Below are 24,556 nucleotides of genomic sequence, written 5' to 3'. Positions count from 1 at the left end.
TCAGCTCTGTTACTACAAGAAATAAGGTTTTTCATCAGGGCACAAGTGGTAACTTAGAGGCCATTTGTGTGGCACCTAAGCTGTGACTCTAAAGCCCTGAGCTCATCTCTTGCTTTTACCACTTTGTCTAACGAAAGTAGGACCAACCAACCAGCTTCCTTGTATTTCTCATTTTGACTAAACTGTAGAAAAGAATCAAACATGTGATCACCCAGAGCCTTGACTTTCCCCAATAGTTGATCTATTGGTGGTGATATTTTGTGTATTTCTATTGCCATCTCATGCCATGGATTAGCAGTGCCCTCTTTACTACAGGAAGCAGAGTCTTCAACATCTTTAAAACTAACTAGGCTTGGGAACCCATTTCAAAAACTCATCCTTATAATTTTGTTTCTCTAGAACCACTCTTGGTACCAAATGTATTAGGCCAGGTTCTCTACAGAAGCAAAATCAGCAAAGCATATCTATTTATCTGTCTGTCTCCCTCTCTGTAGAGAGAGAGAGCATTATATCAAGGAATGGCTCACACAGTTGTAGAGACTGGAAAGTCCCAAGTCTGTAAGTCAGGCATCAGGCTGGAGGCTTCTCCTGCCTCACGTAGCTGCAGGGTATAATGAACTCAATTCAGCAGGTTAGATGACAGGCTGCCGGCTCACTTTCTGTGGAGACTGATGAATCCAAGATCAGCAGGTAAGACAGCAGGCTGCTGGCCAACAGGCTGCAGAAACCAACAAATCCCAAGATCAGCCAGCGATACGGCAGACCGCTGGCTCAAGTTCCCAGAACTGGAAGTCAGATGATGAGACGATGAGGTGGGTGCAGGATCCAGAGCAAGCAAAAACCAGTGAGGTCTGCCAGAATGTCCATATATATTGGATGCAGGCCACATCCCAGAGGAAACTCCCCTTAGAACTGACTGGCTGATCACATCAGATTGCATCATGGAGGTGATTACATTATATCATAAAATGGAAGATTACTACATCATTACCTAACTGCCAAACCACTGAGAATCATGGCCTAGCCAAGAGCTGACACACAACCTTAGCCACCACAAGCACTTACAGTAAATGCTGTAACATATACTGCAATGAGTGATAACAATAATTTGTGAGTAGATACACAGGCCAATATGTATATTAAAAACGTGAGGGAGCTCATATAGGAGTACACTCGTGTACATATATAGGTATGGTTGTGGATACTTCTATACATATACTTATAAATGCTGCATGTATAATAGAGCACATACTGGGCACAGTTACAGAAACTACTTAGACATCAGGACTGAACTACTGAACTTGAAGGCTAAGGACTATAATCTTGGTGGACATGTAGGTCAACTGGCAAAATACAGTTCATAAAGATAATGTTCTATATCTTAGCCTGGTAAGTAGTATATGGGGTCTTAAAAGGTTTGTGAGCGGCCATCTAAGAAACAACTATTGGACATTTCCTGCCTGGAGCAAAGGAGAATGAAGAAAACAGAAGACTCAAGAAAGCAATTAGTCCAAAGGACTAATGTCCCACATGAACCACAGCCTTCTCTAACCTGAAACCAGAACTAGATGGTGCCCAGCTACCACTACTGACCTCTCTGACCAGGATCACAATAGAAGACCATGGTGAAAATGGGTAAAAAATGTAGAATGAAATTCAAAATAAAAAAAGAAAAGCCTTACTGCTCTGAAGGAGACTAGAGAAACTCCCCAGACTATTGCCCTGAGACAATCTTCTAACTTGAAACTAAAGACACTCCCGGAGGCCATCTTTCAACTAAATGATAGACAGGGCTACAAAACAAACAATAGCACTCATGAAGAATGTGTTCCTTAGAATACTCAACTTTATGAGACCAAGAGGGCAATATCTGCCCAACAATATGCCCAAATCCAAAGATGAGAAGGCAGGGAGGGACAGGGAAACCAGACTAATGGAAATGGGGGAACCCAGGGAGGAAACGGGAGGAGTGCTGACACATTGTAGGGATTACAACCAATGCCATGGAACAATTTGGGTAAGAATCTTTGTGGCTAATTACCTCTATGAACAACTGCCTCCTCTGTCATGAAGCCCAGTAGAACTGGATTGTGCCTGGCTACCATGACTGAATACCTTGATCAAAGATTCCACAGAATAATCCTGATCAAAAGGGGGCGGCATGCAGAACAGAATTTCAGATTTTCATGGACTCTAGACTTCCTAAAGCCATGGAGGGTGGCTGAACTCCTGAAACTATTACCCTGAGATAAAACTTAAATCTTAAACCTGAAATACCCCTGAAGTCTTCCTGAAACTACAGTTTAGCTTAACTAGTAAAAAAATTCTGCCATGAGCCTTATGCTCTTTTAAGAACTATCTATATCAAGTCAAACTGACAACAGCAACTTGAAAGATTAGATAGGAACCTTAGAGGGCAGTGAGTTTATGTTACTGAGGGAGGAGCAATACAGAAAAAGGGGTGAGAATGGTTGCACAACTTGAAGAATGTAATCAATGTCCCTTAATTGTACATACAGAAACTGTTCAATTGGTGTATGTGTTGTTGTGTATATCTGCAACAACAAAAAATTTTTTTGACAGAAAAAAAAAATCCATTTTCTCCTCTACTCCTTTTGAAATTATGTACTCTAATTTTATTCTTTAAGCAGTTGTCTTTAACGTTTTAACACATATACTTAAAGCCTAAAACTAATCATGATTTCTATCCTTTCCCTGACTAATTCATGACCTTAAAATATTTCAACTCCAGTTACCTCCCTCCTGTCTTATATATTACAGTTGTCCACTATTTTAGTTCTGTCTGATTAAGACTGTGGTTATGTATTCTCAGGGGATTTTATTCCCTTCTCCCCTACATTACCCGCCCCCACCCCCATTATAGACTGAAATAAGTTTTTTTTTTTTTTTGGTCTATTTTTGTCAGTGAGTAATTTATTTCTTGATCCAGTTTCCCCGAGGGTGTAGCCCATCAAGAGACCCAGTGGTGTCACTAGGGTTAGTGTCACCCAGTGTGGTAACTCATGGTGTCAGCTCTCTCCCATGGACCTCCTCTGTGCCAGGCCATACAGAATCCTTAGTAATGCTTTTTATATGGTTACTCGTACATTGTAATTCCCATATATCACTGCTTCTTTCCCTTTAATTGCTACTTCATTCCCAAGAAAGTTATCGATCACAAATATTACCATAACATTGTTGCTAAAACACCAGAAAATTTTACAAAATCAGCGACTATAAAAACACCGGCAACAACGAAAACAGCGGCGCGCACTTGTAGTGCATGCAGAGGAAACCATGCGATCTGAAGCACCGCTGTAATTAGCTAATAGTGGCAGCTCTGACTGGAGCATATTAGAAGGTTCCAAAAGTACATCAGCATAGAGCTTTAGCCTTGAAGGTATACTGATATATGCAAGTTGAATTTATGAAAAATGTTTTTGTTCTTATAGCTAACCACAGGGATATTTTTATATAGACAGTCATTTTCGTGTTACCCCCTCTGACAGTGTCACGTGGTACAGTCTGCACCCCTGCACCTCCCTAGTGATGCCACTGAAGGGACCCAGTTCTATTGGGCAGGACTGGGTATAGCTTTCAGTTCTAATTCCTGACTTAGTTTGGACACTAGTCCCATCTCCTATCTTGTTGCCCTTAAAACTCAACTTCTGGAACTCTCAGGTTGGCAAATATCCCTAGGATAATTTACTACTTGGATTTTTAGATCTTTGTTGTCTTTTTTTCTCTTCCTGAAGTTTCCTTTCCTTCTTAAAAGTTCAACTGTTTATTGAAAAATGTTTGTTACATTAATATGGCATTTCTAGTTAAAAAAAATTTTTTTTCTAGTTATTTTATAGTATTTTTCAGGGTATGTGGTCTGCTATATTGCCAGATATGCAAGTTTTAACTTTTTGAATATACAGCCCCTCTGATTTTAGGCATAAATTTAGGAATCAGAAAATAGTTGCAAATATCAAATAATTAACTATCATATTTTACACAAATAATGCATGCCTTCTACATTTGTTTGCCAACTGCACCCTCCCCCATGAGGTATTTTCATAAGTGCTGCTATAGCAATTTTTTTTACATGTTGTATTTATTAAGTACCTATTCAGTGCTATTCTGGAAGATGCCAAAATATTAAGAGAAGATTTCTACCTTGTAGTAGGCAGGGGAGTACTGGATGTGTAGACAACTAACTACAATCCAGATTAGGTGTGATAAATGCCATAAGATTAATACAATGGCTATTATCACCTCACGTTCCCTACTTTCCAGTGCTAAATCTCTGCTTGTGTATGAGTTTTCCCTTCTCTTCCCAAAAGAGTAATCCTATACCCTTAATTCCACCTTCACCCCCAAACCCATAAAGGATTTTGTTCTCCCAGACATTTCCCTCTCTTGTAGGTTCAATATTTTGCTCTCTCTTCTACCTAAAAACATGCACAAGTCTCCCCAATTTTAAAAAAGGTATCTTTTCCTTTTTTTCTGTCATGGATTTTTCCAGGCAAGAGGCTTAATCTGTCTCACCACCTACTGTCTTTCTCAGTGCCATAAAATCTGACTTCTCCCCCTCCCCCAACCTTACTGGAACAGTATTAATACTTTCACTGATCAACAGTCTCCTAATGGTCAATTCCAGTGGTCTTTTCTGACTGCTCTTTGCCCTTTACAACCACCAGCATTACTGATCACATTTTGACCTTTTCTACCTTAGCTTCTGTGACACCATACCACCTTGAGTTTCCTCCTACCTTATAGTCACTCCCTCTGTACTTCCTCTTCCTTTCTACTCTTTCCCTGTCCCATGACTCCAACATTGCTATTCTTCAAGGTTCAGTCTGTGCCCTCTACTTTTTCTTGACACGCTCAATAGTAGATCACCTACAGATGCTCAGAGCTTCAGTTACCTTTGTTCTTCAGATGAACCACTCCCAAATCTTGCTCTCTATCTGATTCATCATTTCCAATCACCAGATCTGTATTTCTGCCTGGGATGTCTAGTAGTCATCTCAAAGTTATTATGTCTAAACAGAAGTCACCATCTTCTCTCAAAAACTAGCCCCCTTTCATAACTTCTCTTTCTATTAATACCACCATCCTCTCAAGTTCAAAAATTGTCATTGACTCACTTTGCTCCCTGTACCCCCAATCTATCACCAGTTCTGACAATGCATTCTTTGAAAATTTTCCATCTTTTCATCTGAGTTATTCATCTGAGCTGAGCAAATATTCAACTGCATGTGGAGTGAACTAGGTCCTGAAGAGACAGAGGAGTAAGCCCCCATTGTGGAGGCATTTACAATCTAGTTTTAAGAGTAAATAAACAAATCAATAATTCTATTGTAGAGGAACAAATGTTAAAATAGAGGCATTTATTTCATACTTGGACTACTGCAATAGTTTTCTAACTGGCTTAACTGCTTCTAGTCTCTTCCCTATCTTGCCACATTCAGATATGTCTTCCTGATAAATTACTTTGATCACATCTTTTACTTGCTCAAAAATCTTTGATTTTTCCCTATGCTTTTTTTTGGCTTTGAAGATCACATATTTATTGTCTTACAGTTCTGGCAGCTAGGGCTCCAAATCAGGGTTCTTGTCATGTGGATTCCTTCTGAGACTCCAAGAGAAGAAGGGTTCCATGCCTCTCCTGTAATTTCTAGTGGCTCCTGGCAATTCTTGGCATTTCTTGGCTTACATTTGCTCCCACAGCTACATGACCATCCTTTTTCCATCTGACAACCCCCCTTTCCCCGTGTCTATTCCCCCCGCTTTTTTTATATATATTTTTTATAATCTTCCCCTATGCTTTAAGGTTAAAGTTGTTACTCATTAGCCTGACATGAAAAGTCCTACACAGTGAGTCCCTAAATATCTTTAATATTATCTCTCACTATTTCTTTACATGAACTCTCCACTCCTTTCAAATCAGTTTATTCATTGCTTAGAACATAATTTAATATTGCTCATGGCACTCCTTTCATATAGAAAACTCCCACCATGTCTGTAAAAATCTATCTTATCCTTTAAGATTCAGAGCAAATTCTATCTCTCTACAGCAATCTTCAGCTTTCCTAACTAAAAATGAGGTGTTCCTTTTCCAAACTGTCAAAGCAATTTTTATCTGGATAAATAATTTCACAATCAGGTCTTATTTTATTTTTTCCATTGTTGTCTTGCATTACCATTTAATCTTTCTCATTTAACTTGTACTCAAGTCATGTTTTCTTCCCAGGCAAACGTTACGCCTCTCACTAGCCACAGTATCTTATACATCTTTCACAGTACCTAGCACAGTGTCTTGAACACACTATTTGTTAGTGTGATATGTTACTATAGAAAATTATCAATTCTGCTTGGAGTGATGAATGAAGATTTTATTGAAGAACTATGTGTCAATTCATTACCAATGCTAACTTAAGATATAAGCAAAATTCGAAACAGGAGTAAGGTTTTGGAAAGCGGGGTGGATGAAGGGAGACTGTTGGTAGAAGAAACACTACATGCAAAAATAGGAAAGGACAATCCTTGTTCCAGAGATAGAAAGTTAATCAATTTGGTTGGAACTGCATAGTTTTTGTTTATTTTGTTCTTTTCTCAAAAGGAATACTGGGATGCCAGGTGGAAGGGCCAGAATAAGCTAAAGTGTAAGAAGTTTTCCCTTTATTTGGCAGGTAATAGGGGAGCACAGAAGGTTTTGAATAGAGGAATGGAATGGAATGATCAGGGCACAGTTTTACGACATTTCATCAAACCAGCAAGGCATTAAATTAATGTGAAGACCTGACCATCAGTTAGATTGTTATTGTCCGGAAGTGAAGAAATAGAGTTTAACAAGCACAACATCCTTTGCATACATCTCCTCTCCTAGAGGAAAATCTGCCTTAAAATTCCTTAGGCAAAGCAAGTATAGCTTGGCAGGTTCCTTAAGACATTATCTCTTTTGATTGTACTCATCCTAGGTTCACCATAAAGTAGATTCAGTTTTCTTACTTTTCTTTGGCATCTTCATTGGGAAAAACATGTTCTCATTAATTGCAATGGCATGAGTAAATGGCTCGTCACAAGGTCCTTGGTTACTCCACAAGTTATCATTGGCTGTATCTGAGAGAGTTTTGCTCCTAAGTTCCTCTAAAGGAGTTTAGTAAAATCCTGTTTATAAATAGATGGGGATGTTTGCTACCCATGGTCAGGAGAGGGCTTCAATCCTAAAAAGATTTTCTGTCATCCAGGGCTCAGCTCTGGCACTGCAGGGAATGGGATACGTAATTGTCTACTCACTCAGTGACTAAGCCTCCTGTTAAAGTCTTTGAACAGAATCATGCCTTTGATTTGTCTATTACAGGTTGCCTTCCATTATGTGGTAATTGGGAGATGACTACCTAGAAATCAGCATAATAATTTGTAGGAATTTATATTCTTCTTCTAAACATGTTCTAACATTTTTTGTATTGATCACCTCCATCTGTGGATAAACTAGAATTTACAACTCCTCTAATCAGAGGACGGAAGTGGGGCAGGCTCAAACTGTAGTGCTTTTTATTTGCTCATTCCTATTTATTCAGTCAAATTGATTTTTAGGCATACTGGCATAATGGCGAAAAAAAGAAAGTTTGAGGCTAGATTATTAAAATCATAAAATGATCATGCAAGAGCAAGGACAAAGATGTTTAATGATGGCTCTGCCTTCCTTTCCCATGATGCAGTAGGGTCTAAGGTTGGCTTTACTCAAGAGAGATTTGTATTTTTCTTCACTCATGTTTCTTTAAATGTATGTGTGCGTTTATGCAGGGGGAAGGGGAATGGGAAGCAAGTAGAATGAGACATGCTTCAGAGAAATGAAGACTTAACACGTACGTATATATATTTAAGTAATCTAAATGGCCAAGATAAAGAGTAGGATTAATATCTAAATATATCTACCTGAGTCTTTGTTATAAAATTTTAAAAGACCAATTAGAATGACCCTTTACATCTAAACTGCGTGAAAAAAGAAAAGCATTTATAGAAAGTTAAGGTTGACAACAGAATTAAATAAAGCAGAAACTTATGGTATATAGTTAAATTTTTTCTAATTATAGTAGAGATATCTTCTGGACAGACAGAAGACTATAGTTAGGACACAGAGAATATTCTTGAGGAATAAATTAGAAGGCCAACTGAATTTTTTTTTTTTTTTCATTTAAAATAAAGGTACACTTAATTTTTTTTTTTATGTTTAGGCAAATATTTAAGATATACCACATTTACAAAAACAATAAATTCAAAAGTTACTATTAATTAAACAAAATTATTCACAAATAGGATTTTTATAAGTATTGAGCTCCCTTATCACACTTAAAATATGACTGGCTTTATAAAAGAACTTTCCCAGGCATTTATTTAACCAATACCTCCATGATCAACAACTGTTTTACTTAGAAATTTATTTGAAAACACTTGTAAATGGGAAGTTAAAGTAATGGCTGGTTCCATCTGTCCTGTTTTATATACTCAGCAAAAATCTTACATATGAGCGTTACAAATATCTCACACCTTGCATAAAAGCTACTTCTCAATTCTTATGTTGGCTCTACTTCTCAATTCTTATGTTGGCTTTTAATGCACACAAAGCCCATTCCCACTCACACACAGCAAGCCTTACCATCGTTATACTGAGAAGTATAGTGAAACCACAACATATTTTGGCCAATAGAAGTTGCCTAAATTCCATGAACAGCTGGCCAGATGACATGTTAAGACCGTATGGAGCTAGCATTCTTTGTTAAAGCTAAGAAGCAAGCTGTCTCTTATTTCTCATGGCCAGTGTTGGTGGCACTATTTCTACAGACATAAACAAAACTTTAAAAGCAAACAACTTCAACATATTCTCTTAATTCCTCACCCTTCTTTTACAAATACAAAAGTAGATTTAGAAAATGTGGGGTCTTACTCCCCAACGTAAGAAAAGTTCAGATAACAAAGGGTTAAAAGAACAAGCAGAGCCCTACCGTACCCAGAAATGACAGAAGGCTCTTCTCCTCTTCGGTGCTACTATCCAACCACTCCGCCACATCACCGGGGGAAAGGAGACTCATTCTCCAGCCAGAAAACTTTTCCATACAGAGCACAATTACTGAATGATAAGTGGGGAAAAGAAGGGTAGAGAGGCTAAATTCTTGGGCTAGGCTGTGATGATGAAAGAGAAAATGTGATCCTCCCTCCACTCTGAATTCTGTCTCTGTGACATCAATCTAATATAACGGGGGAGGGGAAGGAAATAGACAGGGTTAAAAGAGGGTGATAGAAGAGAAGGGAAAAGATTTGTCCTCCTGTCTCTTGGTATTAAGCTTTAGTCTGAAAGAGAAAGTCGGAATAAACTCGAACAATGCTTTGTGTTTAATGACAGGAGAAAGCATAGGAAAATAAAGGATAAAGGCACTCAAAGAAAAAGAAACAGGTTCCAACACTGGAAGCAGCTTAGATAACCAGGCAACACAATAGCTAATCAGTTAAGTAAAGCATATCATCAAACAAAAACAAAAGGAAAAGGACAAACTCAACATTTTGTTTTGTTCTGAGAAGAAAGGTTTTCAAATTTCCTTTCAGTCATCCAGGAGAACTGCAGCCCCCTAACCCTTTTCCTGCTTTAGCTGTATCAACGGCATTCCAGCCTCTTTTACGAAGATTTTCTGCGAGTAAAGGCAGGTTGATCAATCTGTGAATAGGAAGCTCTCATCCCTCCTTTCTCCTCCTCCTCCTCCTCCTCCATTCCTCCCCCACCTCGCATGGCGGCTGCATTGATCGACAATAATGGAATCTGTAACCGACTGCCAACAGCAACATTAAGGATATTACAACAAGTCCACTTCATAAGAATCTGAGTCGGTGGTCGGAACTCAGGGGCAATTCTGGGCTTGCAGTCAATAGCTCTGTCTTTCTTTTCAACATAAAAAAGGGTGTGTGTGTGTGTGTCTGTAAAGGAAAGGAGGCTGAAATCTGAAAGATGAGAAGTAAGCTTGTTGGGCTAAAGGTTGAGAGAACCATCAGTGCAGTGAATGACTGTCCTTCAACTCCTGTCACTGAAGTAGTCAGATCCAAATAGAATTTTAAAATATGATTTACATTACATATTTATATGGTTTGATTTAAGATTACTTCACAGGCTTACACATTACCAGGCTGAGAAAAATCAAGCAGCAGAGGTATTTCCAGAGACCCATAAATTACTAATATCCCTGCTCTCTGGAGATTGATAAGGTTTGCTGCTATGAAGATACAATTCTCTTTAAAAAGAGTTTTTCTTCTCCCACATTAGCAAAACATTAGCTTTGTTCCCAATAATCTAGTCGTTTCCTACTATACTAGTAAACCCGACTCACAGCGACCCTACACTAATTAAAAAAAAAAAAATAGTAAGCTGCCTTAAATGAGAGAATTCTTATTGCTGAAGGGTGCTTATTGTTGTGGGCCACTGAGTCGATTCCAAACCATAGTGACTCTCTAGGACAAAGTAGGGTTTCCAAGGCTGTAATCTTTATGCGAGCAGGCTGCCACATCTTTCTCTGGAGGAGCGGCTGGTGGGTTTGGCTCTCCAACCTTTCCATTAGCAGATGAGTGCTTAACCACTGCACCACTAGGGCTCCTTGCTAAAGAGTTACTACTCCCCTAATATATCTGGAATCCATCCCCTTCTCTCCAGGAGTTCACTTTGACTGCAAGTTCTCTGAGAGCATGGACCTTGTCTTATATTAACCTTTGTAACCCAGTGGCTAGAACAGTGACTGCACATGGAGCTGTTTAGGGAAGTTTTGGTCTGCCACTCTAAAAGTTGTAACAGCTTCAACGCTGGCAAAAAAAATACTAGCCTTTCTGAGTATTAGAAACTCTTTTTAAAATTAACCATTTTGACATAGTTACTTAGAAGTACCTGTAGCTTTAGTTTCACTTGATTGAAAAAACGTAACTATATAAAATTGGAAAACAGTGGTAAATAGGTATAAAGGACACTTTATTCAAATTCATAGGCTATGCCTGCTTGGCATCTAAGCATGGATTGATGATCCTTTTGTAATAACTTCAGAGCACACCAGTATCTCTGGAGCTCACAGGTTGAAGATCACTGGCCTAGGGGATCAAGTTCAAACTTCTTGGTATCATCTGGCTCCTGTTTCTTTGTTAACAGGAGACCCCAGACTCGCTTGTCTCAGCCATGCTGTGCTATTTACCTCACTTCTATGTCTCTGCATGCTCCTCTGAACGTAGTCTACACAAGAGCAGGGAAAAATCTTCTGATCATTGGTATATCCCAAGTGTCTAGAACATTATCCATATAAGATGTAGTATGTAATCTGCTTTTTTGTACCAAAGATTTCTAAAATACTATAGCAAAAGAGAATTACCTTTCCGTTTTATAAGCACCATATTTTCCTCTTAATTCATCGGGGATTTCCATCCTTATTAAAGAAACCTCTGACTCAGTCTCTTTCCTCCTGCTCTGTTATTCTTGCACACATGAAAAGATTAATACTACAGACTCCAGGAATGAACAAAGACAAGTAAATACAAGAGTGGATCTCTCCCTAAGTTGATAACTGAAGTTGGTGATTTTTTTGTAACTTTGTATTTTGATAGAAATTTAAACTTACAGAAAAGTTGCAAGAAGAATACACGAAACTTTTGCGCACCCTTTATCCAGACTCACCAATTGTTTAAATTTTGCAACTTTAGATTAACCATTCTCTCTGTGTATGTTATTATGATACATATGCATTTTTGCTCTGAACCATTTGAGTAAGTCAGAAACCTTGTTTGTTTTACCATCAAAGGCTTCAGTGTGTATTTCCTAAATCAAAGGACATTTTCTTACATAATCCAGAGCAATGATTAAAATCAGGAAATTCAACATTAATATATAATTTCTTGGGAGTTCCTGGGTGGTGTAAATGGTCCATGTGCTTAGCTGTTAACCAAAAGGTTGGAGGTTCAAGTCTACCCAAAAGTACCTGGGAAGAAAGGCCTGGAAAACTCCTTCTGAATATATCAGCCATTAAAGTCCTATGGAGCACAGTTCTACGCTGATACACAGGGGGTCACCATGAGTCAGAATTGCCTTGAAGCAACTGGTTTATATAAATTCTATTTCAATATTATAAGTGGTATTATATGATATTATATTACATGATTGCTTAATATAAGTAATCTTCCGTTGAAGAGCAGTATAAAAATGTAAGGCCGTAACACTATTACAAAACAGATGCTCAAAAGAAATGTGCCATTCAAAGACAAGAGGTAGATTCTGATAAAAAAACAAACAAACAAACTGATGATTAAATATGATTCCTTAAACATGTTTCAAAAAGACTCAGAAAGTAGCTAAAGTATAATTACTCTTGAAGGAAAAATTTTAATTTTTATTGTGCTTTAAGTGAAAGTTTACAAATCAAGTCAGTCTCTCATACAAAAATTTACGTATACCTTGCTAAACACTCCTAATTGCTCTCCCCCTAACGAGACAGCACACACTTTCCCTCCACTCTCTCTCTTCGTGTCCTTTAAGGCAGCTTCTGGCCCCTCTGTCCCTTCATCTCCCCTCCAGACAGGAGATGCCAACATAGTCTCATGTGTCTATTTGATCCAAGAAGCTCGTTCTTCATCGATATCATTTTCTATCCCATATTCCAGTCCAATCCCTGTCTGAAGAGTTGGCTTTGGGAATGGTTCCTGTCTTGGGCTAACAGAAGGTCTGGGGACCATGACCTCCGGGGTCCTTCTAGTCCCAGCCTGACCATTAAGTCTGGTCTTTTTATGAGAATTTGGGGTCTGCATCCCACTACTCTCCTGCTCCCTCAGGGCTTCTCTGTTGTGTTCCCTGTCAGGGCAGTCATCGTTTGTGGCCAGGCACCATCTAGTTCTTCTGGTCTCAGGCTGATGTAGTCTCTGGTTTATGTGGTTCTTTGTTTCTTGGGCTCATAATTACCTTGTGTCTTTGGTGTTCTTCATTCTTCCTTGCTCCAGGTGGGCTGAGACCAATTGATACATCTTAGATGGCCGCTTGCTAGAGTTTAAGACCCCAGACACCACTCTCCAAAGTGGGATGCAGAATGTTTTCTTAATAGATTTTATTATGCCAACTGACTTAGATGTCCCCTGAAACCATGGTCTCCAAGCCTCTGCCCCTGCTATGCTGGCCTTCGAAGTGTTTAGTTTATTCAGGAAGCTTCTTTGCTTTTGGTTTAGTCCAGTTGTGTTGGCCTTTCCTGTCTTGTGGTGGTGTCTTTCCCTTCACCTAGAATAAAACTTATCTACTAATTAGTGGAAATCCCTCTCCCTTCCTTCCTCCCTGCTCCCTCTTATAACCATCAAAGAATATTTTCTTCTCTGTTCAAACTATTTCTCCAGTTCCTATAACAGTGGTTTTAGACAACATTTGTCCTTTTGCAACTAATTTCACTCATCATAATGTCTTCCAGATTTCTCCATGAGGAAATTTTTTTATAGAATAAAATTTAACTTTACAACTAATTGTATTCAATGTATATGCAATTCTTAGAATCTATTTAACACCTAATACAATGTTGAGCAAATAGTAGCTATCCAGTATGTACTGAATGAGTGAGTGAATGGATGCATAAACCTAACACATCTAAGATTATCGCTGATATCTAAGTAAACTGAAAATCATTAGGTTAATATCTCTTCTAATTTGTCTCTAGGCTCAGCAATAATTTGAACATTTGTATCAAGAATAATAATAGATAAAATGTATTGTACACTTATAAGGTACCAGGTAGTAAATAAAGTGCTTTACGTGTTTAACCTCATTTACTCCTCTTAACAACCCTGTGAAGTAGTAGTAACATTTTTTCCATTTTATAAATGGGAACACTAAGATTTTTAGAGCAGTGACAAACTCATATAGGCAGTAAGTGGGGGAGCTAGGACTTACACGTTCTTATTCAAGCAAGAGTTGACACTCCTAACTGCTTTCCATAGAAGAGTTTCTAAGAAATTTTTAGGTATTTTGAGGGAGATTTAAAGGGAGAAGGTGAGCAGTCATTAACTGGAAAATAAAATTGTTTTCCTTGATCAATGATCTGAGATACTACAACAAGGCTAAGTAAGTTGTGTAGGAATCCAGAGAGGAAGTGGCAAAATCTGGAAGCCAGACCCCATAGTTTCAAACGGGAAGGGATGAAACGATCAACTGAAATTTCAGAGAGCAGACATGTTTTATTCCTTTTCACCAATAAATGATTCTGATAGTCTGTTTTCACCAAGAATCTCTCTTAACAAAAGGATTTCATTGAACATTAGCTCAATGCTTAGCACATAATAAGTGCTCAATATTTCTTGAATGAATGCATAAATTAATATAAATTTCATGCCCGATCAGAGTATTTGACCGGGTTCTTTGATTCCACAGGCATTTTAATGAGACTATTTGATGTGTGCTTGACAAATTTATCACTGCCAAATTTACAATGAAACTATATCCATTTTTATCTATCATTTATAGTTATGTCTTTAAAGTATGGCAAAGTAACATATTTGGAGGTTTTAAGAAAAAACTTAACCTTGCAAATATGGTGCTTGATAAAGTTAATGGGTACTAACAGCTAGGAAGGAGTCCCTAGATGGTACAAACTATTAACATGCTTGGCTGCTGAACAAAAGATTGGAGGTTCTAGTCCATCCAGGGGTGCCTTGGAAGAAAGGCCTGGCAATCTACTTTCAAAAAATTAGTCACTAAAATCTTATGGAACACAGTTCTGTGAAACACATGGAGTTGTCATGAGTTGGGGGCTGAATTCACAGAAACTGATGACAACAACAAATGAAAAGTTTATATGGTACTACAGAAATGTTTTGGAAATTTGAAAAAAATTATTTCCTTTCACACCTTTTTTTTTTTTTTTTGGACATTAAACACCACAACTACTAAGAACTTCCAAGGCATTTGCTATCACCTGGATTGTTATAACACAATACATAGTGCTCCAGAATGTTCCGTACTGGTATTCTAGAAAACACATTTCTTGATTGGAAAAACAAACACCACAACCAATCCTTTGAATCTCCTTTTGACTAGTATTTGTAATTTGGTGCAAATCGGGTTTTAGCATAAGAAAAAAAAAACACCTGCATCAGTAAATATGTAAAACCTACTCCATTTAACCTCAAATCAGTTTAAATGGCAGAACACCTACAGTATTATTTACCTGGAAAATTCATTAATTCAAGAGTGGAACACACAATATTTCTGGAAAACAAAGATGAATTAGAAAAAGTCTTGTTCTCAAGAAGCTCATGGTCTATACTTCTTTAATGGTATATACTCTTCTCAATAAAAAAAAAGATTTAACATATCCAGTATATGCTTATTTATAAATTATATGCATATACTCTAAATCTATGTAGGAAATATTAGTGAAGTGTATTTTTTATTTTATTTTATTGTGCTTTAGGTGAAAGTTTATAGCGCAAATTAGTTTTTCATTCAAAAACTTTATACACAAATTGTTTTGTGACATCAGTTGCAACCCCTGCAATGTGTCAGCACTCTTTCCCTTTCCCTTTCCACTCTGTGTTCTCAGTGTCCATTCATCTAGTTTTCCTGTCCCTTCCTGCCTTCTCTTTGCTTTTGGGCAGGTATTACCCATTTAGTTGAAAGGTATTTTTTATTTTTATGTAAAAAATAAATGAATAAAAACTGTATTATTTTCTCCTCCCCCTGCCCCATTCTAGCCCAGGATGGACCCATTTTAGGGGTGTAGCAAACATGGAGTACACTCGACTGAACTTCGCATTCCTAAATAATGTCATATCCTAAAATAATGATAGCACCCTTTCTTTCAAAACCAGCATTTCACCTTGTAACACATTATTCTGTCAGTTACTACTGAGTAATCAGAGTCAGCATACAAATCGAAACAGATCTGCCATCTCTAAAAAAAATCAATTTAACACTTCTACAGAAGCAAGACAGGCAGTCCACTTTTAACTCACATACACAGAAGCGTTTAGGTATACTGGACTTACTTTTTGGTTACCTCTTCATTGACGAATCATTTAAAAAATACTATTTTTACTGAGAAATGCCCTCAGCCCTATCAACCTTTGTGAGATTTAGATATTTATCCAGATTCAAGGAGACAACGTAGTCTTAAAATCTTTCTCATTTAGTCTAACTTGACCACTAGTCAAGAGTCATTTTCATTTTATTTTATTTTTTAACAGTACAGGTACAACCTATAAAGGCAGGATAAAAGAAGTGTAAGGGGATATTTTGTTATTTGAAGGAATTTTACTTTATAATGTGTGTACAGTCAACTCCCTACTTAGTTCGTGCACAAACAGCATGATTCTTACCCTCCCTCCCCTCCAAAAAGAATGTTGAGTAGGACATTTCTTATTGTCCCCCAAATTTTAAATATACTCAAAGTGGATTGAGTATTCCCACATTTTAAAGAAAGTGGGAAACAACTGGAGCCAGATTCCTCAGGGCTTATTATGAGGTGGCCTGTCTCTGTTACTCACATTCTCAGTCTTTACAAGCAGGGGAATAAGGTTTCAAAGATAGCCTTCAAAATGTTAGTTGCTGGCTAGAAGGGAGTGCTTTTCCCTGCCTAGCCTTCAACCCCATCCAAATAAGGAAGCACAAGAGAATTACTTACAAAGACTAGGTGTGTCTGACTAGTAACTTGTTCAAGGTTAGAAAGCTGAGGCAGTAGAATAATGGAGAAAACAGGGGAAGGGAGGGGGAATCTGACCAAGATGGCACAATGGCGCAGCCTGCAGTCTTGCTATCTGGCAGAGCAAGGAGGTCCAGAAAAGATGTGGTAGACTCCTATGAGTTAAGTGGACACCAAAAAAGGTAGCAAGATCTGAAGCATGTATGCTGGGTCACCAATATTAAAGAACTATGTAGTGGGCCCCTCTGAAGTTAACACTCCTCTCCCCATTGGAACAGCTGGAACACACAGAAGGCATCCATGATCCATGGCCAGTCAACGGTAGCCAGAGAAGTTGTAATATTCAACAGAGACTTGTAACTGTATATTCGGCTAAGTGAAAAGTTCTGTCTCTTTTCTGTCCCTGCTCCAATACCAGAGGAGCTAGAACTAGAAGAGGAAGAGGGGAGGGGGAAGCTTAGTATCTATAACTCCCAATGCATGGGTATGTGGGCAGGGAGAAAGGGAAAGTTAATTCAGACGTGAAAGAGAATTTTAAAATGGAGTAGACTAAATGGAAAGTGCCCTGAGTAGCACAGTTTGCAGTCAACTACTAACCTAAAGGTTGGTGGTTCAAATCCACCCAGTAGCGCCATGGGAAAAAAGTCCTGGCAATCTGCTTCCGTAAAGATCACAGTTAAGAAAACCTTCTGGAGCGTGTTCTACTCTCTAACACATGGAGTTGCCATGAATCAAAATCAACTCACTGGCAACAGGTTTGGTTTTTTGGCTTCAGACTAAATGGGCTGTTTAATTATTGAAAAAAAATTATTGGATCCCGATTGTACTGTTAAGCGTTCAGCTTCTATGCAGTGACTTCAAGTTCGGGGCAAGAACTAAGGTAAATAAAACCACTTTCTGCTTATGCTTAGAAGTCGGTTCAGGTGTTGTGAGGCCTGAAGCTTATAAAATTTGTGGGCCCATCTTTAGGAAAAATAACACAAAAAATTATAAATACAAATCTCTTTTTTTCTTTTATTAAGGTCTCATATGCTGTACAGATCTTCAGGCTCAGGGCAGTAGAAGCTCCCATCAGACAGACAGGAGAACATAATTCAACAGCAATAACATGGGCAAAAATTTATCAAGTATCTACAGCCATTTATGCCAAAATCATTCAAAGTTCACCTAAAGAAATCATCACTCAGCTATGGCGCAGAATCTATGATAAGTCACTGTCTCGCTTTCCTTAAAGAAATCTTCATGTTTCTACAGTGAAGCATACAGTCAGCATGAAGAGAGACTCTGGGTTTTTCTACAGATAATTAACAAATCAATAAAATTTTAAATCTCTTGGGAAATTCCTTAATGATGCTATATAAAATGAAACTGGGTAATCAGAGTAAAAGGGTAAGCACATGGTCAGTAAGCTGAATAGCAAGCACAAAACATTTCAAATTTCTAAGGCCTTATGGGAATATCTGAAAGGACAATATTTATATTATCAACAAACTGCTGGATTTAAGTTTCCTGGCTTTATATCTGTAACTAGAAAGAAATGAATAAACATCTTAACACAGTATTATTATGACACTACATTAACATATTCAAGGATAAAAACCAAGTGATCATATGAATGGATGATGAAAAGGCAACTGAGAACACCTAATACTCCTTCTGATAAGAAATCTTAGAATATCAGGAATAGGTGGAAACTTCCGTAACTTAATGAAGGATGCCTACCAGAAACCAACAGCAATATTGTACACACACACACACACACACACACACACACACAAACCCATCCAGTCAATTCCAGCTCAGAGCGACCCTATAAGACAGAGTAAAACTGTCCCATAGGGTTTCCAAGGAGCAGCTGATGGATTAGAACTACTGACCTTTTGGTTAGCAGCCGAGCTTTTAACCACTGCATGACCAGGGCTCTGCACACAAATATAAAACACTAAAAACATTTTCATTAAAGTTAGGAGCATAAAGATATGCACTACGACCAATATTTTTCAATAGGATATGGGTTCACAGGTTCTGTTGCATGTTACTGTTAAGAGGTCCTAGAGACTGTCCTAAGACACAGTTGCCCCTACTTTTGCTACGTGAAGTCCCTGCATGGAAGCTGAACTCTTAACAGTCTTAATGGAGTCTCTAAGACCTCCTACTAGTGACATATAACACATGGTAGTGGTAAGATAGGACAAGCAATAAGAGATGCAGATATCAGGAAGAAACAAATTAAATTTTTGCATTAAATAAGACTGGATCCCTAAGTGGGGGTGGGAAAAGAACAAGAGAAGTGCTTGAAAGGCTATCAATTAATGAAACAGTAAATTTAGTAAGATGGTTGGAATAAAGATAAACATGCAGAAATTAAGAGCTTCCCTATGAACCAGTAGTTACCAATTATAAAAACTAATGGGAAAAAAGATCCCATTCAGAAAAGCAATAAAAACTATAAACAAGAGATATGCTTAACAAGAAAAATTTAAGACACCTGCAGAAAACTATGAAACTTTATATATGACAATGGGGTCCACGGGGAAAAAGGACTGTTCAATAAACATAGCTCAAAAAAAGCAGTTATCAATTTAAGAAAAAAAAAAAAAAAAACCACAAGTATAAAAACCAGCTTCTGGTGGATCAAGGACTTAAATGTTAAGAATAAACATTTTAAAATTCTAATAGAAAATATAGATAGATATTTGGAGAACTTGGCATAGGGAATGATTTCTTAAACAAGAAACAGAAGCCTGGATTGTGTTAACAGATATGTTTGACTATATTAATATTAAGAATTTTTGTTCATTCAATGACCTTAAAAAAAAAAAATAAAAAGACTAGTTACAAATTGAGAGAAGATACTCACAAACACACACAACTGTTAAAGACTTACTCTCAAGAACATATAAAGAACTCATACATATTAATAGGAAGAACACTATCAACTCAGTGTTTTTTGAGGGCTTCTTGTAGATAACCTTTATCAGATTAAGGAATTTGCTTCCTATTTCTGGTTTGCTAGGAGTTATTATGAATGGCTACTGAATTTTATCAAATGTGGTTTTTGTACCGATTTAGATGATTTTAGGATCTTCTTTTTATTAATTTTCTAATATTAAATCAACTTTTACATTTGTGTTATAAACCCAATTTTTTTCACAATGTACTGTTCCATTTATTAATATGTTGTTTAGAATTTTTGTATCTATGTTAATGAGTATGACTGCCCCATAACTGTCCTTTCATGTAAGGTCCTATCAGGTGGTATAAAGGTGATGCTAGCATTTTAAAATGAGCTCACATGTGTAGGATTTTTTCCTTTTTCTGGAAGAGTCTGTGTAACTGGAAATCATCTCTTTCTTAAATGTTTGCTACAATAAGTCCTCTGGGCTTAGGGTTTTCTTTGTGGGAAAGACCTTAATTACAGATTGTTGATGATATTCTCTACTTTTATTATCTGTAGTATCTATAAAAAAAAAACTTTTTTTTTTTTTATAGATCTATAGTAATGTAATGTAGTATTTCCCATTCCTGATAATAACTATTTTTTCTTTTGCTAGGCTTTTCAGTTTTATTAAGTCTTTTCAAATAACCCAGTTTTAGCTGTATAGGTTTGCTCTACAGTATGTTTGATTTACTTCATTACTTTCTGTTCTTATCCTTATTTCCTTCCTTCTACTTTATTATTGCTCTGGTTTTCTAACTTCTTCACATGGATATTCAGTTTATTAAATTTTAGACCTTTATCCTTTCTAATATATGCATTCATGGCTAAAAAGTTCTACTCTAGCTAAATCATATAGAAATAATAAACCCATTTTCATTTTTTTCTGTGTTTTGTTTTCAATAGGATCAAACAATACATGTAGTTGAACTTCCATTTTTCACTTAAGAATATACTGTAGGCTGTTTCTGACAGTGGTGGGCTAAGTTTTCTGAACAACCCTCCCACTGAAAACAACCTTAAAAAGTTGGATAAAATATTAAAAAAAAAAAAAACTTCTTAAAAGTATCAAAGAGAACAATACAGTAAGAAATTACTGTGACAAAAGTGATGGGAAAAAATATTCGACCTTCATCTTTGATATTCATTTTTTTCATTCAACTGAAAATATTTTCTAATTTCCATTATGATTTCTTTGTTGATCTACAAATTTACCACTTTGTTTTCTTGCCATTCCTTACTGCAAGTCAAACCTTACAATTGTGACAATTTTCTTCTACCTGAAGTATGTTCTTTAGAATTTCATTTAGTGTGGACCTATCGGTATCAAGCTCTAAGTTTTTGTTTGCCTATAAATAACTTAATTGAACTTCCATAATTGAAAATTTCACCATAATGTATCAATATATGAATTTCTATCCACTTTAGGATTTGTTGGGATTTTTCAATCTGTTTGGAAAAAACAAAACACTGTCAGTGATTTTCTCTTCATTTATTGTTTTTGTCTTACCGTTTCTTCCTGTTTTAAAAAAATTCAAAAATATTTATTAATCAGTTATCAGATGCTAGATGCTATGTATACATACTCACATGAAAACATATAATGCATATATTTTGTTTGTCTGTTTGTCTACCCATCTAAGACGGAATTCCAATTAGGACCATGTTGCAAATACTGTATTTTGTAGATTTACTTAACATAATATTATATGCATTTTCCTATACCCTTAAATATTACTCTAAAACTCCTTTTAAACTTTCTTAAAAAAAAAAATTTATAACTGTAGACATTTTCAAACTCCCACAAAGTAGAAAAGCAGCCTACTCATTTCTCAGTTTTAATAACCACCAACTACTATTTGCTTTTCTTTTTTCACCTATGCCCCCAACTTCAAAAATTATTTTCAAGAGCATGTGAAGAAATTTTTAAATGTGCCATTTTTTCTGTAAATTGTAGTACTAACACATAAAAACTTTATTGGAGACATAAAATAGTATCACTTCAATAAAGGTAAAAATAATTCCTTAGATCACTAAAACCAGTCCATGTTCATTTTCTCCCAAATGCATCGTATCTATGTATTGTTTGTGTATCAGGATCCAAACAAGTTTTACACATTGCATTGTACTGATATGTCTCTCAAAGCTCTTTTAGTCTGTAAGAGTTTCCCCTCCATTTTTTCATACTCTTTATTTTTATAAGAAACAAGGATATTTGTTTTGTAAAATTTACCAGTGAACTTTTATTCAGTTCTTAGGTTCAGTAAATTTTTAATATCTAAAAGTCTTATTTGAATCTTTTCTAAAACTGCTATTACTTTTTATAGTTTCCCATTCCTCACAGACATCTTCAAGCCTGTATTTTACTTATTTAAACGTAGTCAGCATAGTTATTGTACTTAATTTCCATGTATGACATCTTTGCAGATCTATTTTTGTTGTTTATTTTGCTGGCTTCAGGAACATAGAATTTAATTTCCTTGTGCGCATAATTATCTGTGGCCATGTACTAGCCACTGTTTTTCAAAAATTATTTGCAGGAATAATTTCAGGCTGATAACATATATACTTTTCTTTAGGGTTTATGATTGCTTCTACCAGGCACTTAGGATTGCTACCTACCTGAGACCACATTAAAGCACAGTTCAAGGCTTTAAATTCTTAGACTTCCCAGAGGATTCATATCTCACTGTAATTGCATGTGGGGTGTTCCACTTCCACTTTACCTTAATGAAAATAGTGGTGTAATTCGGAGTCTCCTGCCAGACTCTCTACTGACCCGTCCTGGGCTTTGATTTCTGTTCCCCTCACCCTGTACTGCTGTCAACATGAAGGTCTAATATTTTCTCCCTTCACGTTTGTCCCAGTAATTTCTTAATGTACTGTTATCTCTTTGATACTTTCAAGAATTTTTTTTTTTTTAATATTTTAGCCAACTTTTTTAAAGGTGTTTCTAGTGGGAGGGTTGTTCAACAAACCTAGCCCACCATCGCCAGAAACAGAGAGAGCCTACAGTATATTTTTAAGTGAAAAAGGCAAGTTAAACTACAACGTGTATCACTTTATCCTACTGAAAACAAAACACACATACAGAAAGGTGAACTTTTTTTTATAATTTATGACACTAAAAGAAATTTACTGGGAAGCTGTATAAATCACAGTGCTTTGCAGCAATGGTTATACCCTTGGAGCTCGCTATTTCTCGTTAATTAAAATTTCATTATCAAATACAATTAGCAGTTTGCTTACAATGTGCTTCTGAGTAAAATTGGCAAATAATTGGTCAGATTTTCCTTTCTAAAAGGACCAAATAGAAACCTGGTTTATGGTTTTAAATACTCTTCCACTGAAAACAAACAAAACAAAAGACAAACAAAAACCCTGAAATAAAGTGGTGTCATCAAGGACTGACCTAAAACAGTTCTACTGAGGCACAGGGGACAGAGATATATTTCCTTCCACTAGACTTCTGCCTTTTGTATTACAATAAAATTATGTCCCTCTTTTTTTTGTATGGTAGATTTTGGTCTTATATCAGCTATAATATGTCCAAGTGAGGTTGGTATTCATTCCTTATGACAGCAGTACAGAAGAAACCCTAGGAATTATCAATGATAGCACCGTACTGCTATCATTGATAATTCCTAGGGTTGATAGCAGTGTACTGCTATCACTGATAATTTCTAAGGTTTCTTCTATTACACCATGCTTTTGACTTTGTTAATAAAAATGGTCTTTGGCATCTCTCAAAGATGATAAGAGAATGGTACAGGCTCCAACTGAGGGGAGTAAGCCATTTTCCTTGAAAATTTACCTTTCAAAGTTGATCATCAATCAAATATGTGCTGAGCCCTGTATTTATAGGGGAAGGGAATGAATTAAACTCGAAATACTAAAAGCATATTTCAAAATTTTAGCAATTGTAGCTGTGCAAATATTTACAAGTAGAATAATGGTTCTCATAAAATAGTGTGACATTTATTGTTTCAGGAAACTACAATGACATTTCACTGAACTTCAAGTGGAAGCAAAAATGCTTTAAGGAAAATCTCAGGATGTAGCAAATTATATGGAATATAAAATAAAGATTTTGATTCATTAAAAATCTCATTAAATTTCAGCTGTGTAATAGAGACTCACAAAAAAGCAGGCCAAATACTATGTGATTCAGTTCCTCTATATCGTGCAGAAATTGTTTAAATAATCTATTATACTTTCTTCAAGTGATTAGTTTCCCATAGTTTGAGAAAATGTTAATAAGAAATATTCTATAACCATACTGAGCAAACTCTCAGAAATGAACTCCTCATTCCTATAAGGTCTATGACACACAAACCTTGTTATCTTCCCCTGTTAATAGACTATCACATCTTCTCACTTCCTTTGACTGAACAAACCTCAAGCTTTTTATGTATTCACACAGGCCAGATTTTCTAGAATTTTAACCACTTTTTTTGTGGCTCTTCTTGTACTTGTTTTGACATAGCACTTCTCCTTTTCCATTCCATTTCATTTATTCACCTGATACTTTATATTCTAGGTATTTCTGGAGAAAGGAGCTATTAAAGAAGTAGGTACTCAACTATCTTACCTTCTATCTGACTCAAGAGACCAAAAATCAAATCATCCACATATAATCATTTGAAGTATGTTGCTGTTGTTAGTTGCTGTCGAATTGATTCCAACACATGGCAACTCTGGGTGAAGAGTAGAATTGCTGCATAGGGTTTTCAAGGCTGTAACCTTTAGGACCATCTGATGTCCGATGGATCCTGGCTGAAAGCGGAGAACACCAGAAGGATGTTTACCTGCGTTTTATTGACTATGCAAAGGCATTCGACTGTGTGGATCATAACAAATTATGGATAACATGGTGAAGAATGGGACTTCCAGAACATTTAACTGTGCTCATGAGGAACCTTTACACAGATCAAGAGGC

General features: G+C 36.6%; 1 protein-coding gene across 10 annotated transcripts in view; it reads right to left on the bottom strand.

The window, feature by feature from the left end:
• Positions 1-24,556, bottom strand: part of RASAL2 (RAS protein activator like 2) — a 432,719-nt gene that overhangs the window by 116,499 nt on the left and 291,664 nt on the right. Inside the window, exon 2 of one of the 10 annotated variants that reach the window (XM_049868395.1) lies at positions 24,209-24,393. The exons of 8 other annotated variants lie outside the window; for them this stretch is intronic. Coding sequence is in view for 1 of the 2 variants with exons in the window: in XM_049868391.1 (XP_049724348.1) it covers positions 9,002-9,107 (106 nt within the window). In the remaining variant the exon portion in view is untranslated. Of the gene's footprint in view, positions 1-9,001; positions 9,708-24,208; positions 24,394-24,556 lie in introns of those variants that run through there. One more of the 10 variants, XM_049868391.1, reaches the window with a different exon arrangement.

This window comes from Elephas maximus, chromosome 24 (genome assembly GCF_024166365.1).
Source record: "Elephas maximus indicus isolate mEleMax1 chromosome 24, mEleMax1 primary haplotype, whole genome shotgun sequence".
Taxonomy (NCBI): Eukaryota; Metazoa; Chordata; class Mammalia; order Proboscidea; family Elephantidae; genus Elephas; species Elephas maximus.
This window is presented reverse-complemented; position numbering and strand designations above follow the sequence as displayed.